This window comes from Mesoplodon bidens (genome assembly GCF_964165515.1).
Source record: "Mesoplodon bidens genome assembly, chromosome: 20".
Classification (NCBI taxonomy): domain Eukaryota; kingdom Metazoa; phylum Chordata; class Mammalia; order Artiodactyla; family Ziphiidae; genus Mesoplodon; species Mesoplodon bidens.
Genome location: NC_138181.1, coordinates 34,746,142 through 34,764,254, shown reverse-complemented (window position 1 = coordinate 34,764,254; position 18,113 = coordinate 34,746,142). Strand labels below are relative to the sequence as shown.

General features: G+C 45.5%; 1 protein-coding gene across 7 annotated transcripts; it reads right to left on the bottom strand.

Annotated features, from left to right (window-relative positions):
• Positions 1-154: 154 nt before the first annotated feature.
• LOC308608236 (uncharacterized protein) lies at positions 155-18,004 on the bottom strand. Of its 7 annotated transcripts, XM_081221010.1 has the most exons (10): positions 17,912-18,004; positions 14,549-14,703; positions 10,566-10,636; positions 10,026-10,313; positions 9,676-9,746; positions 5,349-5,435; positions 3,608-3,734; positions 2,784-2,879; positions 2,217-2,293; positions 155-1,756 (listed from the first exon to the last, which is right to left on the bottom strand). In XM_081221010.1, exons 6-10 carry the CDS (start codon positions 5,358-5,360, stop codon positions 1,106-1,108), a joined length of 963 nt encoding a protein of 320 aa, XP_081077136.1. In that variant the 5' UTR covers positions 5,361-5,435; positions 9,676-9,746; positions 10,026-10,313; positions 10,566-10,636; positions 14,549-14,703; positions 17,912-18,004; the 3' UTR covers positions 155-1,105. The 7 variants fall into 7 exon arrangements, with proteins under 7 accessions (XP_081077136.1, XP_081077140.1, XP_081077134.1 ...); XM_081221014.1 differs by lacking the exon at positions 10,566-10,636 and having other exon boundaries at positions 3,608-3,829; XM_081221008.1 differs by lacking the exon at positions 10,566-10,636.
• Between the last annotated feature and the right edge of the window lie 109 nt (positions 18,005-18,113).

Here is an 18,113-nt window from a genome sequence, read left to right as displayed (position 1 = left end):
GGTGAGCTGTGTGGAAGGGGCTGTGGAGAAAGGGAAGACAGAGAATCGGGCCGAGTCTCCCCAACACGCCATGGAGTGCAGACCCAGATCTGTGTGTTTGCAGCTGCTTGGAGAAAACTACAACGTCACCAACAGACGACACTTTTCAGCAACCGACTTTATTGTTTAAATATTTACAAACAATCTATTGGAAAAAGTTTAATTTCTTACAAAATTCTGCATTCAGTATTCCCAGATCACTTTACTGTTTGCACTTCTATGTCAGGTTTTTCCCCACAGTTCTCTCAGAGTTCTGAATTATTTGCTGACTTGTACGTTAAGGCCTCTTTTAAAGGGTTTTCCACCCCCTCAACTTAGCTTTCCTGAACGTGAAGTCTAGAGGACGTGTTCGCCACACTGATTGGAGGACTGCCGCCTCCTCAGTGTGAGAACCGTGACGTTGATGATGAACTGAGAGGTCACTGCAGTGTCGTCCTTCTTTCATGACACTGAGCATGTTTTGTACAGTCTGAATCCACACAGGTGCCACAAGCGTGGCTCTACGAATAAAGGATTTCTCATGATTTTACACTGAATCACTTCTCCTGGATGAAGGACTTGGTATTCCTTAGGAGCCTTCATCTTCTTACTTCCTGTTGTAGTGGTTATTCATTCCTTCACTGAGTTTTCTCGTGCACATCAAGACTGTGCTTGGCTGAATGTTTGTTCACAGTGATTAGACCTAAGGGCTCTCCCAAATGGAGTTTGCTCATGTTGTTTAACCATGAATTATAAATGAAAGCATTTTCGCATTGATGGCAGACCTGGATCCTCCCTGATGCAAGTCCCCTAGTGTGTTTAAAGTTTAGAGCTGTTGTTATTATTGACAGTATGCGTTCTCTCATGTCATCTATGGTCAGACCACTGACTGAAGGTTTTGCCACATAAATATCACACATATGGACTCTCTTCCCTAGAAGTTTGCATATGTCAAGTTGAATAAGAATAACCGAAGGATCTTCCCCGTTGATTACGGCATTTTCTTCGATGTGAGTCCTCTGGTGTGTTTAAATGTTAAAGCTATGGTTGAAGTCTTGTCCACGTTTGTTACATTTATAATACCATGTCATCTGAGGTCAGAATACTTACTGAAGGCATTCATAATTTTCTCTCCATTGTGGGTTCCCTCATGTCGTCTAAGGGCAGAACACTGGCTGAAGGATTTTCCACAAAGATGACACTCATACGGTTTCTCTCCAGTGTGAGTTCTCTCATGTCGTCTAAGAGCAGAACACTTACTGAACGCTTTCCCACAGAGCTGACATTCATACGGCTGCTCTCCAGTGTGCGTCCTCTCATGCTGTCTGAGGTTAGAGGACTGACTAAAGGCTTTCCCACAGAGATGACATTCATATGGTTTCTCTCCGGTGTGAGTTAGATTGTGTTTTCTAAGGTCAGAGCTCTGAATAAAGGCATTCCCACAGATATGGCATTCATACGGTTTCTCTCCAGTGTGAGTCATCTCATGTCTTCTAAGGCTAGAGCAATTACTGAAGGCTTTCCCGCATAGATGGCACTCACACGATTTACCTCTAGTGTGGATCTGCTTATGTTGATTAAGGTATGATTGGTCACTAAGGAATTTTTTACACTGTTTGTTGATATAGGGTGTCTTTTCTATGTGAGTTAACAAATGTTGACTCAGTGTGGAGCTATGAGTGAAATCTTCTCCCAAATCATTACATTCGAAGGGATCCTCTGGAGCGTGAGATACCTGCTTTTGGGAAGGAGATAAAAGGCTATTAACCGTTTGTCCACATACATACATTCTTTTCTCTACACGTGAATCTAAAACAAAGCATTCAGTGAGAGTCTCCATTTAAAATCCTTCCGATATGACCTGCATACGCCTGATGTGTTACTCCCTACATACACAAAGGCTTTCTCTTTATAGCCTCCCAGCTGCAGAGGTTATAGGTTAATTTTGAAGACTGCAATATGTTTCAAAGACTAGGCATATGAGCAATGTTTATGCAGTTGACCCTTTTTTTTAAGATCTGAGGTTATGGTTTTGAGCTCAGGTTAATTTCTGCACTAAATTCAAACCACCCATAACGTTTTGCTCAGACATAGCTTAATCCCAACTTAATGTAAATCAGGCTATTGTGCTCAATTACTAACATTCCATTGCCAGGTCTTTAATTTGGATGACCAGGGTTAACACTCAGGAAACTTACCAGTGGGATGATTGTAGATGTGTCTTTCCTGCTGATATGCTGTGTGGCTAACATTTCTTTAAGGGCACTTTCCCTGCCTAAAATAATTGAAAAAAAAAAATTAGAATGCCATTAGGGGAATGAAAATGTTGAAAAGCTCCAAGACCTTTATGAGTATGTTTCAAAAATTGGTACTTCAATAGGGAATACTCTAGGAAACAGAAACACATTATAGGGCATTGACAATTAGTAAAGATTTTCAGGACTGAAATATGAAAATATTAAAATGGAGATGAGATGTTGGGTAGAGAGAGGGAAAACCTTCAAAGGGGAGGATGAGAACAAGAGTTATTATGTGAAAGTTTAACTTTCCCTAAAGCCAAAGAACGATAATGGCAGGAGTACACATGAATGTGACTGAAATATGTAAGGAATAATAACATCTAAAGAATTTTGCCCCAATGTCGTTCACCTATGTTTTAGAAAACCTCACTCACTTAACAAAATCTTCAGTTGATGTTTCTAAGTACATACTCACTCACTGACTAGGCATCTCCTCATACTGAAGCACAGGCTGCTGCTGCATACCTGGACTGTGGCTTTGGAAAAATCCTCTTCCTTCAATCCACAGCTCTTCACCTTGGTCCAGCTGGAAAATCACATCTGATTTGCAATGCTGATACCCTGTTCATGGAAAAAAGGTGGATTTTGAGTTCTGTGCTAATAAAAGGGCATTATCATCAATTTCAGGACACGCTACTGAGGAAGAACAAGGAGACCACTGAAGTTCAGCCCAGGCAACAACACCATGAGCAGAGGAAACACTGAAGTATAGATCACGTGACCAAAATAGTGAAGACCTCTGGATGCGGATGTCCATGGCCAAGTTCGAAGACAGAACACAGAATCCTCAGTCTTTTGAAAAATGGAGAAATTAAATGTCTCCACAGTCGGTTGAATATTATTTTCAAACAGACGCCAGTAAACATAAGTTCCACAAGAATAATCAAGGTTTTGCTATTTTCTCTAGTCTGCTGTCAAGCCTCAGCATAGTGACTAGAGCAGAATATTTAGAAAATATTTACTCAATTTATTTATGCATTCAGAAACATTCATTGAGTTCCTGGGTCTGTTCTGAGTGTTAGAGATTGAGTAGCAAGGAAGACATTAAATTGTGGTCAAGACTACACTTCAGTTGGGTGACAAACTAGATGTAAGTAATATATTAAACAACTTTCTCTCATGTTGTTATAAGGTCTATGAAAGAATCAGGACAGGGAGTGGAGTGAGTATGCAGAAGCTGTTCTAGATACTTATTGACTGAATCAATGAATACCTACCTACCTACCTACCTACCTACCAACCTACTTACCTACCTACCTGCACACACACATGAATGTTCACAGACTCACCCACGGAGACCAGATGACTGATGTTCTCTAGCATCACATCTCTGAACAGCTTTCTCTGGGATGTGTCCAGCAGGGCCCACTCTTCCTGGGTGAAGCTGATCGCTACATCTTCAAACGTCACTGATTCCTAAACATGGATATTGTGGTTCAGACAGAGCAGCCCCTACTAATGTCCAGAGCAGGAGGGTTGACGTGGCGGCACTGAGGAAAGGGGCGGAGAAGCTGGGTACAGAAGGATCAAACTGAGTTTGGGGTTCCCATCAGTTCATTCTCAGTGCTGAGCTGGCATCTGCTTTTCAATAGATCACAGAGATACACACAGTCTGAATTAATAAAACTTTATTATAAAGGAATATCACATGAAGTGTGGTGTAATAAAAAAAAAAACATGGAAATTTCCCCCCAAAACTGGTAATTGTGAGTTCAGACGTGATTAAAAGCTGCATTTGGAAATTCATAAAACTCTTCCTGATTAATTTCAAATAACTTATTGACACATCCAAGGCAAACGATAACTATGATTTGCCACTTCTAAACCATAACTGTAGTTGTATCATTCCCCTAAATGAACTTCAGACTCATCTATTAAATGGTTTAATAACCTGTTATGAGTATTGAAAGATCCAATGAACTAATGAAGTTCTCCCTACCTAAGCAGACATGTATTAAATACAAGCCTTAGTCTATTACTTATTAAAATGTCCAAGAACCTTGAAACCATCTCCAGCATTATTCAGAAATGAACAAGTTTCATACAGGACTTGGTATCAACAGGTGTGGTCTCGCTGAACTCTACAGAACTTGGGTGTTCATAAGAAGGTACAAGGTCAGATGGTCCAGCAGCACAAGCCGGGGGGACTCTGGGGTGGCTGTCCTGAAGGACAGACCCAGCTTGACCCATCCCTCTGGTGGGAGGACCCCCACTCTCAATTTTTTCTGGGACCTCAAACACCAGTCCTCACTGTCACCTTTCTTTAGCTTGTCTCTCTGCTAAAGGATAACAGAAGCCTCTTGACTGGTTTTGGTCTATCTAGTTCTTCAAAACTTTCCACAGGGTCTTAAATTTTACTCTATTCCTCCTCAATATGGAGCCACAATTAAGGAAATAGTACTCCCTATACATTAATTCCAGTTACCAAAAATGAAAAAAAGGGTTAATTTTCTTTTTAAGAAGTTCCTAAAAGAGCAAATATATTCTATCAAAACTTTAAAATTGGAAAAAAATAAATGAATGATTCCTCATGCCTCCTTTGGCCTCAGCTTCTCTCGTGCTCCCTTCACAGCTCACAGCCCGCACCCAGGACCTGTGAAGACAGGACTGACTGAACCCACCTGATGAGACCTCGGCCTCCCTATTGGACTGTAATGTTCTCCTCCTCCCTCCTCTCTATTCACCACAACCTTAGACCACGATAGCCACTAACATGATTAACGAGTGAATTATTCCCCAATGAGACCATGGACAGATTAGAGAAAGAAAACTTCTCTCACCTCTTCTGTAAATACACAAGCTTAGCGGAGGCTGGAATAAAAGAGTGTGATGTTAGGAAGGATACTAGTTATTAAGGAGTTCCTGACCCGTGACAACCATCCCAGAGTCCTGGGGAACTTTCACTGGAGCTCAGATCCCTGAATGTTTCTTGACTGCGCTTAGAACATGCATGCAAGTAAGAGAAACCTGCCCATCTGCTGTCAGCAGCAGCGTGTGCAACTCCAGCAGAAAGAGGCACTGCTTACTCACCAATGGCTGCATTGTCAGTAACTCAGCTGCGAGCAGGCTTTCTCTGGGTTTTCACTCACAGACAGTCCAAGCACTAAGCAGGCAGAGCTGAGGATCGAGAAGAAGCCGTGAGACTCCAGTCCTGTGCACACCTTCACGAAGCCCCAAACCTTCACCTGGGTGTGACGCCCAGTCTAACCAACAAACATGCAGTGCACACTCTACTGGAAACACACAGAGGTCTCTGCTCCTCTCCCAGGGTCAAAAGTAAGAAGACTTTCACTGTGATTGTTAATTTAAAAAGCAGAAATACAAATAACTTACAGACAAGAACATGGAAAGTATTGAGCTTCCTATGTTAATTAGCCTGTGGTACCCAGAGTTATTCAGTTCTCTCCCTGACTCCAAACCAGTGACCCCTGACCCACGCTGCAGGTAGATTTTGGTTCCCACCTGCAGGTAAACACTGGGAATTCTCAGATTTCATTATTCTGACGTACACACTGGCAGGGGTTCCCCCGCATTCATGGCAGTGCTCCCTTAACTCTGTGGATCTGACCCCCACAGACCTGGAAGTCAATCAACTAAAAGTCTCTTTTATGAGGGAGGTAAGTTAAGGACTTATTCCACTTGGAGGAACCGTGGCACCCACCCTTCCGGTCTAGTCCTTAACATCCGCTGCTCCAGAAGGTAGCAGGGGTACATGAGTCATAGTGTTACGGTCGTGCACTGTCTGAGCCCTCTGTGTCAAGGATGGCTGGGGTAAGTCCATCTGATTATCTTAGTAAAGGGGTAGCTGAAATCCTTGAAATCCTGTTCTGCACTAATCTTCATTAGCTGCAATATCCCTGCATTTCACTATACACAAACACACGTATGTGTACATGCATAAATATATATATATATATATATATATATATATATATGCACACAAATGTGTGCAAGAGACACACAGAGAAAGCAATTATAAAGTGTAAATTCTCCCCTAAAATACCAATAACTAAATATATTTCATGGGAAAATGATGATAATGCATCATAAACAAAAGTAGGATTAACTCACCCATTTGTACCTGAGGTCCAGAAAAAGAAAAAAAAAAAAGTTTGCATCAAACATGACTTAGTGCTTTTGGATATTTACGTATATTCACTCATTTAGGCCTTAAAATAAATCTGGCGATTTTAGTTTGTTTACCAATATAACAAAGGACATACACAGAAGAGGTCCAAACAGTTAATCATATAACAAAGTCACAGCTAGAAATGACGCGTCTATAATTGTAAGTTTGTTCTGTCTCCTATGCTCGTATTCCTTATGCAATACACATCACATCCAGGTTTTACCTGGGATATCACCTCTGACGTGAATCAGGAGCCCCAACCTGTACCTACAACCCCTCTGCCTTCTGATACCCCAGACTCAGGTCCTCTGCCACATGGGGACCCCCAATGTACTTTTTTCACTTCTCATCAAGCTACATCTCTCTACATTTTTCCTGCTCAGTTTAATCCACACTTACTCATTTCAACAGGCACTTACCAAGACCAGAACGTTTTCTATGTCCCTTGGACTATTAACCTGATTTCCCCATCAAAATCCCAATAGCAGGTGACTCCTTGTACCTGCCTTTTCCATGAGTGCATCTGACACACACGACGACGATGTTGACCCCTGTCTAAACACAGAATCACTACTCCTAGTTGTTTTCAAGTATTTCTGGCAACTCTACTATGTTTTGCAACATAAAACAGAAATACTTCAAATATTTGCTCCCTAAGTATTTCAGATTGTCACCATGCCTTCTGAATCTACACTCTTCACATTTCAGAAGATGAGGTGATTTCCTACTACACACATTGTATTGGTTTGCTAAGGCGGCTGTAACAAAGTATCGCAGTCTGGGCGGCTTAAACAAATTGGTTTTCTCACAGTTCTGGAGGCTCTAAGTCCGAAATCAAAGTGAAGCCAGGGCTGGTCTCTTCTGAGGCTGCCCGTCTTAGCTTCTGGATGGCTGTCTTCTCCCTGTGTCTTCCCGCTGGACATGTCTGTGCCATAATCTCTGCTTCTTGCAAAGACACCAGCCAAAGTGGATTAGGGCCCACCCTAAGAACCTCATTTTAACTTAATCACCGCTTTTAAGGCCTAATCTCCAAATAACCATCACACTCTGAGGTCTGAGGATGGCTTCCATATTTGACTTTTGGGGGCACACAATTCAGTTCGTAACAGACGGATTACATGATGTGACAAAGTAACTCGGTTCACCATCATGATAGCTACAGATATTCCTACAGATACCTCATCAATCATGTAAATCGAAAGACACACCCTGATTAATTTGGATTCCAAGTCAATGTAGATCTAATCAAGGCATACCTTTTTTAATCAAATATTTTCTAATTAGGTAAATCACATATATGGAATTAAGGAAAACAGATGATATCCTTTCATTCTTTTTCTAAAAATGCTTTATTTTTATTTTTTTTGCGGTACGCGGGCCTCTCACTGCTGTGGCCTCTCCCGTTGCGGAGCACAGGCTCCGGACGCGCAGGCTCAGCGGCCATGGCTCACGGGCCCAGCCGCTCCGCGGCATGTGGGATCTTCCCAGACCGGGGCACGAACCCGTGTCCCCTGCATCGGCAGGCGGACTCCCAACCACTGCGCCACCAGGGAAGCCCCTAAAAATGCTTTATTTTTTTAGAGTTGTTTTAGGTTCAAAGCAAACTGAGCAGAAAGTACAGACAACAAAGTCTATGGATAACTCTTACGGAAGATCTCAGAAGCCCTCTACCCAAACCTGTCATCAATATTGATCACATATTAGGTAACAGGAGTATTCTTATAATCTTGCCATTTATTCATTTGCCATTATTATTATTACTTTTTTTCTGGCCGCGGCACATGCGGCTTGTGGGATCTCAGTTCCCCGACCAGGGACCGAACTTGGGCCCTCGGCAGTGAGAGTGCAGAGTCCTAACCACTGGACCGCCAGGGAATTCCCTCATTTGCCATTATTATTGTCACTTTTCCTTTCATGAAACCAACCTGGAAAGGATTCATGTGACTTAACAAAAACTACGTAGCATATAATTGGTTGAACTATGCTTCACGCTCACGTGTATCTGGCTCAAAAGTCTGTTCCCTGACCACAGTTTAATGTGAGTTGTGTCCTCTCATGGTTTAAAATGCCTCTGAAAACTTGGAACCCCAGAGGGATAACCATTCGGCAGGGAGGGGATGGATAGAAAGGATGCAGGGTGTGCAGGTAAGGACGGTGAGGAGTAGGCCTGAGTTACACTGGGGCATCGCTTCCACCACCTGGTGGGTGAGTGTGGCCTGGAATTGAAAGTGACCACGCAGCGGAGCGGCACCTCCTGCAGAAGAGCCCTGGCATCCTCCCTCCCCTGGCCTGAGGCGTGGACTTCCAGGAGCTGCAGGACTTGGAATCTGGCATTCTGAGGCAAACAGAGGGGATGTTAGAAGCAGAGAGGAAGGCTTCAGTGCTGGGAGGAATATTTTAGCTCCAGTTATAGCAGGGAATCCACCCTTTCTAGTTGAGACAATACTTTGGTTGTTGAGCCCACTCTCGTACTGAGCTCCTGAAGATGCTGGGCTACCGCCTGCAGGAATCCACCTGACGAGAAGGAGGTCACCAGCTTTAGGCTGTGGAGTCAATCAACTTCAGAGACAGCCATCATGAGCCCCTAGTCAGGCACTAGGGGAACGTCCACCAACTCCAGGAAACACAGAGCCTGCAGCCTGGGCAGGTTCATCATCTGCCTGCCTTGGAAGGTAAGAAGAGGGTCCAGGACAAGGTTGTGTTAGAAAAGCAGTGGAGACAAGTCACTTTCCTTGAAGATCTGTGACTCTGTAATTTCACAGTTGTATAGTTCCACACTTGTGAGGATTGGGGAAGTCTGGTGATTGCGAATTTCCTCAAGTATAGAACATGCAACTAGAGTTCAGTGTGGTGAGGGCACCTCTTCCCAGCTTCCTTAATTAAAGCTGGAATGACTTCAGAAGGTTTTATGCTTCAGATCACGTACAGCCCCACACTCAGTGACTGGAACCCTGTTCTCACATGTCTCTGGAAGAGATGCCTGACAACCGGGGCCTCTCCCTGCAACACCCAAGCATTCCGATGATCAAAGGACAAAAATCAACTGCCTTCAGCCTGAATCACGGAGTGGAATGACAGATATTCAGGGCCCCTGGACAATATCAAAGCTCACTGAGCCGTCATATATACCTGCTCCGAGGAGCCCAGCATGGGTTTTGTGTAAGAACTGCCATGCCCAGTTTACAGCAGAGACCCTCAAGCATTTTCCCAAATAGAGGCCATACGTACCTTGTAAGGTGTCAGGTACACATCTCCATAGTGCAGAATGTTCAACTGGCATCTTCCAAAGCTTACAAACTCTGCAGAGAGAGAAAACTGACATTGATCTCGGAAACTGACGCGAGTCCATGGTTTCCCCTCCGAGCCCCTGCTGTCCTCCTCCGTGACCACAAGGCCAGAAAGTGGTTGGAAACCCTGCTGCAGTTGTGCCCTAAGCTCTTCTCCCAGTGTTTCCGTTTTAGTGCACTTGGACTGGGTTCTATGTTCTACACCCCTCAAACACCTGCCTCTACCCCAAGCTTCGAGGTACCTGATCTTAGAATAGTGAGGACGCCCCTCCCCCAGACACTGGTCCATACCTGGAAATTTGAATCTTCTCTGTAACACACAGGAAGGAGAATGACTTCAGCATCACAGAGACAAGTAGTGCCAGGGTGGTTCTCGAGCTTTGCTCTCTGCCCGTTGTATGCATGCACTCTGATGAGGAAGTGGAATCTTCTAGGGTGAGTTGAGGGGACTGAGGAACTGGAGGGTTATTTAAATGTCTGTGGGTGGGTGGGTGGCGTGATAGCTGGATTCTGGGCACTGTTTCTTCTTATTTTCCTCTGTGAGTCACCCAGCAGGGAGGAGAGTACTTTCAATCAGATCTGAAAGAAAAACCCCAGATTAATGCAAGGATCTGATAATTAGGGAAAGGTAGTCAATATCTAGGACAGTTCACAATCTCCAGAAGATACTCCATAAATATGGTTTACCTACTGAGTTATCAAGAGCATATGGGAGAATCCAAGGACAAGGAAGGAAAATCTAGGAAGACTAATAAGGCATTGTCCATGGGATTGTGTTAGGTTTTGACTTCAGGGCAGATTTAAATTGAAACATAAAATATTTTTTTTTACCTTGAGGATTTTTCTTCTAAGGACATCCAGGGACATCCAGGGAACCACTATGCACATGAAACAGAACAGCCCTGTGAGCGGGAAGGAATGTACCTAGGTATCACTGTGCTTTGCCCACACTTCAAAACAGAAGGCATCAAAGAAGGTCACGAGTGGATGAGAACTGTAAATAAAAGCAGCCCCTCAGGAGCTGATCTTTCTTAGATTGTGGAAAACCTCAACCAGGTCCCACAAACTTTCCAAATGTCCTGTGTTAAAGTCACTTCTTTGAGCCAGGAGGAGCTCCTGCTATTCTCTCCAAACTATTACCATGAACTGATGTGGCTTAAGGAGAACTCAACTCAATGAAAATAACTTGGAAAAAATAACCAAAGCAGTAACTATTAAAAGACTAAAGCATAAGAAAGGTTGGGGTAAAATAAAATTGAATATTAATATTCAAGGAACCCTATGCCTTGGAGCAAAACATTATTTAAAAATTATCCAGGGGCTTCCCTGGTGGTGCAGTGGTTAAGAATCCACCTGCCAGGGCTTCCCTGGTGGCACAGTGGTTGGGAGTCCGCCTGCCGATGCAGGGGACATGGGTTCGTGCCCCGGTCCGAGAAGATCCCACATGCCGCGGAGTGGCTGGGCCCGTGAGCCATGGCCGCTGAGGCTGCGCGTCCGGAGCCTGTGCTCCGCAACGGGAGGGGCCACAACAGTGAGAGGCCCGCATACTGCAAAAAAAAAAAAAAAAGAATCCACCTGCCAATGCAGGGGACATGGGTTTGAGCCCTGGTCCGGGGAGATCCCACATGCCGCGGGGCAACTAAGCCCGTGCACCACAATTACTGAGCCTGCACTCTAGAGCCCACGAGCCACAACTACTGAGCCTGCGAGCCACAACTGCTGAAGCCCACATGCCTAGAGCCTGTGCTCCGCAACAAGAGAAGCCACTGCGATGAGAAGTCCGCACACCACAACTACTGAGCCTGCGCTCTAGAGCCCACAAGCCACAACTACTGAGCCTGCGAGCCACAACTACTGAAGCCCATGTGCCTAGAGCCTGTGCTCCACAACAAGAGAAGCCACTGCAATGAGAAGCCCGTGCACCGCATCGAAGAGAAGCCCCTGCTCGCCGCAACTAGAGAAAGCCCGCAGGCAGCAACAAAGACCCAACGCAGCCAAAAATAAATAAATTAATAAATTAAAAAAAACTATCCAATAATTTTAGTAATGGACTACAAACTATTAAAAACCTTAACAGAACTTCAAAGTGTAATTACAAAAATGAAAGTAAGAGATTATAAGACAACAGAAGAAAGAAAAATGACTTGACTGAGCTCCAAAACTTCCAAAGTAAAATAAATAAAGATTTATTAATAATTTAAGAGAAAAGACCACAGTGGGAGATAAGAGAAAGGAAAATGACAATGCTAAAAAGTCATTAATTTACATGGATGACAGGCTTTAATATCAGCAAAGGAAAAAAGAATTAAGTAAGTAAGGATTAAGTAAAAACTACTGAAAGGATTAGAGAGAAACGGAAAGATGTGAGAGACATGTCAACCTATAAAATCCATGTTAATGGTAAAGATAACAAAGGAAATGATATGACAAAAATGTTATGATTTAATTCAATAAAGAAGTATTAAAACATACAAAAAAAGGAATACATACAACAATACAGTACATTAGAGACAGAATGCAGAATGATGGTGGACAGGAGACAGGGAAGGAGGGAACAGGAAGCTATTTATTGTTTAATGGATTTAGTTTCAGTTTTGCAAAATGAAAAGAGTTCTAGATATGGATGGTGGTGATCGTTTGGACAACAGTATGAATAAACGTAATACCACCTAACACCACTGAACTGTACACGTAAAATGGTTAAGATGGTAAATGCTATGTGTATTTTATCACAATAAAAAAAAACTGAAAAAAAAATGAGGCTGGAATGCTCTCTGAGCGTTCTGCCAGAGACAGAATTTATTCCTTAAATTTCTCTATTGTTCCAATACAGGAACGAACCTCAAATTAATCAACCATTTGCTCACTGCTTGATTTTAAGTTGGTTTCTCCGGCCCCTTACATTGATGTCAACATGAACGAATACTTGGCATTCTTAATTAATAATGAGTTTATTACTTTGAGGGAGATTGGCAGAAGATGCATTCTAGTTGTGGGCTCATGTGTATTTTAAAAGTGAACAGATATTGCCTGGTTGTTAACCCCCAAATGTAGCACACTTTTGTTCTATCTGCAACGTATGAGAATCCAGTTTTCTTTCATCATATGAAGTAGGATTTTTCACTTTGTTAATGTTACCAGTCAGAGAAGATTAAGCATGGCACGTTTACATTATTGTATGATTGTTTCAATACTTTGCCCTCCCACTGTCAATATACAGAGCTATTCCCCTGTGTCCATATCTATATGTCTGTGCACCTTCCTATGTTTACAGAGGTACATCCATTTCTTCGAGCACTTCTGGGCGATGAGTGTTCGTATGCTATGCCTGTTTTGGAGGAGTTTTTATAGCAAGTTAATATGAATTTCCTGCTTTCTGTAGTTACACTAAATTTCATGGCATTTTTAAGAAGGCTCTGGCTCAACTTTATCTTCTTGTCCACAGAGTGCCACACGTCACTGCATCTTCCCTTAAACCATCCTTCTATCATGGAGGATCTCACGGAGTTCTTCATAAAGTCTACTCCAGGTAGAATGGGATCTAGCTCTGGCTCTGAATTGATTTTTTTGAGTGTCTACAGTTTATAAGTACTCATATGATTAAAAATCTTTCCCATCCTCTGATTTGTTCATAATTATTGCCCCCCTTTTCATCTGGTGTTTTATTCCCAGGCTTCCTGCCAGCCACAGAAAGGGAGATGACACCTTCCAGCAGCCCCAGGCAGAGATACTGGAACAGAGGTGGACAGATACTGAAGGACCCAGGAAGAGCAGATGGCAGACAGGCAGCCAGAACTCAGGGCTGAGAGCGCTGGGGCTTAATGTTCCTTGTAGGGGAGCAGGGATCCCTGCCTTCCAGGGAGACCCCCACGCCTGCCAGACGTCCAGGGGATGGGATCGGGCGGCAGGGAGGCCCTGGACCTGGGCTCCTCTCTTCCTGGAAAGTCTCGCCTGCAGATGATCTCCTAGGAGCCCTTGCTTTCACCTATGCCCCACTTCCGGTGTTTCTTTTTCTCTTTTGCTGCTTGTCCTTCACCTTCAGAGAATGCGTTTCAAGGAGCAGACCTAGGACTCTGATTCGAACCACCCCAATCCTACTGGGTATCCGATCACTCATTCACTGAGGTCTGTAGTCTATTCTCCCATCTCCTTCAGTTTCTTCTTCTTATTGCTCTTGTCATAAAGACCATTATCATTATTGATGTTAATCACCGTGACTGTACTTATTACAACAATCATGATCTATCACTCTTGTTAAAAAACACTGAATCAGCTCTCTCTGCCCACGCGGGGTGTCGAGTTTACTGAAGCAGACAACAGAGGCTTCCACAAAATACAAACACACGGATGTTTTCAAGTCATTCCCGGCGCCCTTTCCAGAAACGAGTGTCCACACATTTCCCAAGTTTGTTTCAGGAGGCCTGGAGTGGCCATTTTGCCAGGAGAGACGAGACGAGGACTTTCTGGCCTGCCTGAGCCTCTAGAAAACATTCTAAGTCATCTTGGGGACCAGCAACCATGTGAGCCTGCCTGCAAGGCCTGGGGAGGGAGTCCACGGCTGGCCAGGCTCAATGAAAAATTTCCTAAGACCCCTCAGAGGCCCTGGAATAGGTACACGAGAACAAGCGTGGAAAGCTAAAGAGGAGGTCCTTGCTGCCTGGAGGCTGTGCAGTATTTTCTAAGTGCGCCCAGAACCAGGCAACTGCTCATGCTGCTCTACAGTCCTGCAAGCACAGGAGGGCAGGGAGGGACCACCCAGTTGCCCACCAACAGTCCCAGGCTCAGAAGCAAGATCCCAAAGTAATGATACATACCTCTAGGCTGTAGGGTGGAGCAGTGGCAGAAAGTACAGCAAGACGGGGCTGAGGAAGTGCTCTAGTGCTATTGTTCAGAGTAGATGGAGCTTTGGAGGGCTGGTGGGCAGGGCATGGTCCCTGAGTCTGGCCTTCCTCCCAGGAGGCCAGATTCCCTGGAAGACACATACACACATACTTTAATGAACGTGTGGGTATATGTGTGTACATCCAAAATGTAGAGCCTTTTTATCCCCATTTATTCCAACGTAGAGACTTCAGTACATCCAGTGCACGCATCAAATGTGACTTTGTAATTAGCCACAGAGAAAATTTTAGCTAAATGCAAAAGAGAATATATCAAATAGGCCACATATGCTTACCACAGTAAAATGAAAATGAAAATAAACAATGATCAGGTAGTACAAACAAAACTAACAATCTGAAAGACAACGACAGTTTAAACAACAGGGTTACACTACAATCGAATGACCATTGCCAATTCGGGTGAGTCATCATCACCATGAAGAATGAACATATCAACTCCACAGAATAGGGCCACAGTTGTTACCTGGAAAAAGGGTTTAACTTTAAATACACTTAATAGAAGCAGAGAGGGCTTGTTCAACTTTATAAACCAGGAGAAAGTAAAAGGAAACAAGAGTGAGTTGACATTTCAAATTGTTACAAATTAAGAAGATAAAGTTAAAAGAAACAAAAGCTTAAATAAAAGATTAAAGGGCTTCCCTGGTGGCGCAGTGGTTGAGAGTCCGCCTGCCGATGCAGGGGACACGGGTTCGAGCCCCGGTCCGGGAAGATCCCACGTGCCGCAGAGCGGCTGGGCCCGTGAGCCATGGCCGCTGAGCCTGCGCGTCCGGAGCCTGTGCTCCGCAGCGGGAGAGGCCACGGCAGTGAGGGGCCCGCGTACCGCAAAAAAAAAAATAAATAAATAAATAAATAAAAGATTAAAGATGAAAACGGAGAAACAGATTATTTGACAGAAATCAATGAAAGTTTTGACGGTCAAATCAAGGAATTAATAAAGACACGTGGAAAGCTTCTTTCTCAACCAAGATCAGCCTTGAGATCCTCCCTCGGTGCGGAGGGTGTGCCTCTCACACCGGCTCCCTACGCCTCAGCCACACACAGGAAGGGACTCACTAAGTGGCAAAGACCGTCCCCTGCTGCCAGTGAAACCACAGGGACTCAGAAGCGTTCAACAGGAGACGCAGATGGGTCTTTCTGCCCACTTCTTCAGAACACCCTCCCATCCTACGGAAGCCCACATACCCCGGGGCAGCAGTGAGTGTGAGAGCCCCCGCGGTCTCCTCCGTGCCTGCTGAGCACAGGGTCACCTCCGGGGAGGACGGGAAGACGTTTCCCTTCCTCTTGGTCCCAAGCCTCTCAGTCTCCCTCCCATTCCCGGCTCCCTGACCTTCGACAGCATTCTTGCTCTTTCTTCCGGCTCCCTTCAGCATCAAGTGCCCTCTTCTCCCTCCCTGGAGAGAGGCTTTTGATCTTCGCTTAGTTTGTGAGTCCGGGCCCTCCCTTGTCGAGTGGCCTCATGACTCCCTGCTGGGTTGGAGCAGGCAAGGGGGTCAGCAGAAACGGCCAGCGGAGAGGAACCAGCACTGTCCTCACAGGAATGACACGGCCTGGATGGGACAGTGCAGGGTTTGCCCTTCTCACCCCTGCCTGCCCCTAAAAATCACATTTCCTATTCCTGAGCAAGAGCCACTTCCTTTCACGATTTTAATCACAATAATCTCAAGTATGTAACTCCTATTTTCCAGAACTTCACATTAAAACCATCAAAAAATGACACTGGGCTTCCCTGGTGGCGCAGTGGTTAAGAATCCACCTGCCAATGCAGGGGACACGGGTTGCAGCCCTGGTCCAGGAAGATCCCACATGCCACGGAGCAACTAAGCTCGTGCGCCACAACTACTGAGCCTGTGTGCCACAACTACTGAAGCCCACACACCCTAGGGCCCATGTGCCGCAACTACTGAGCCCATGTGCCACAACTACTGAAGCCCGTGTGCCTAGAGCCCGTGCTCTGCAACGAGAAACCACCGCAATGAGAAGCCTGCGCACGGCAACGAAGAGCAGCCCCTGCTCGCCGCAACTGGAGAAAGCCCACGTGCAGCAATGAAGACCCAACACAGCCAAAAATAAAATACAAAAAGAAATTTATCATCTTAAGAAGACCTAACTGGTAGCACTGGAAAACACGAAAGGAGGTCAGCACTGGAAACAGCTCAGCAATTTATTCACCATGAACAGAGGGGCTCTCTTCCAACTACTTCTGGGGACAATCCAGCTCACCCTTGATCACTTTCAGAGACGCGACAAAGGGAATATATACTTGGCTGGAAGCTTCAGCTCACAGCCCACTAAGTTAAAAGCTCATATAAGGGGATAAAGATATTGAATATCAGACTAAGTGGTTAATCTAGGTTTTGACTGTTGACATAGAAAATTACCGATATCCTTAGTAAGAACACACTGAAATAGTGTAAAATTACTTGCTAAGCACTGAAGAATATTTTCAACATGTGATGAAGATTGGAAAACCACTGAGACCTCATCATCGGAATCTGACACGATACCTGTAAACGGGACTGTAAGCTGGAAATTAAAAAACAAAACGAATGAATCCGGGATCTACCTTTCTCTTGCCCCCGCTGCTGCTGGTGCTCTTAACTCCCTCCTCCTCTCCGCCCTCTTCCATCTCTCTGCTGATCCTCTTTTCGTCTATTTTCATTTATTCCCCTGCGGCCCAGGTCATCCTCCTTCACTGTTAGCGGGTCTTTTCAAGCCCGTGGGACCCACTCCCCCAACCTCGATTCACCCCTGCTTTTGCGATCTCACTCTGTCTCCCTGGTTCTCCCTTGATCTCGCGCCTTCCTCGTCATCCCCCTGCCGCACCTCTGCAGTCGCAGGAATTGAATGCAGCAGCCCCAGCACGGCAAGAGCACGCTTTCCAGGGCGGCCCCGGGAATGTAAACACACCCTGCAGGCACGGCCGGTGGGATGGGATTCGAGACCGCGGGGCGTCGCGGGGCGTCACGGGGCGGGGACGGGTGAACGCCCCCAGCACTGGGCTCAGGAGCCTCTCTGAAGAGGTGACTGTGACGGGAACGCCTGGAGAGCAGCAGGGCTGGGCCCCAGAATGAAGCCAGGATGGGGACGCAGACTCAGGAGAGGACAGGGGGCTGCAGAACGTAGGGCCGGGAGGAGGCGGGACGGCCCGACGCCGCCCTCGAAGGCCGGAGAATACACACCGAGAGGGACCTGACAAGGCGCGGGGTGGGGAGCGGAGACGGTGAAAAGAACCGGGGCAGAAAGGTCGGGCGAGGACCAGCCGCGCAGCGATTTTACCGGAACAGATTCAGGTCCGGCCCCGGCAGCAGAGCTCCCCCCGGCTAGGCGGGGCTCCCCGCGGGCGGGGACGGTAGCGGTCGAGGGGCCCGGGACTCCGGGTGTGGAGGACGCGGTGCTGAGGGCATCCACGAGCGAGTTTGAACGAGAAATACTGAAACACACGCCAGGTAACAGGCCTTCGAACCAGAAGGGCCGCTTC

Coding starts and splice junctions, on each gene's coding strand:
- LOC308608236 (XM_081221010.1), bottom strand. Junction 2,880..3,607: donor CAGTCATCTGGTCTCCGTGG/GTGAGTCTGTGA, acceptor TTCCATGAACAG/GGTATCAGCATTGCAAATCA. Junction 2,294..2,783: donor TTTCCAAAGCCACAGTCCAG/GTATGCAGCAGC, acceptor CAATTATTTTAG/GCAGGGAAAGTGCCCTTAAA.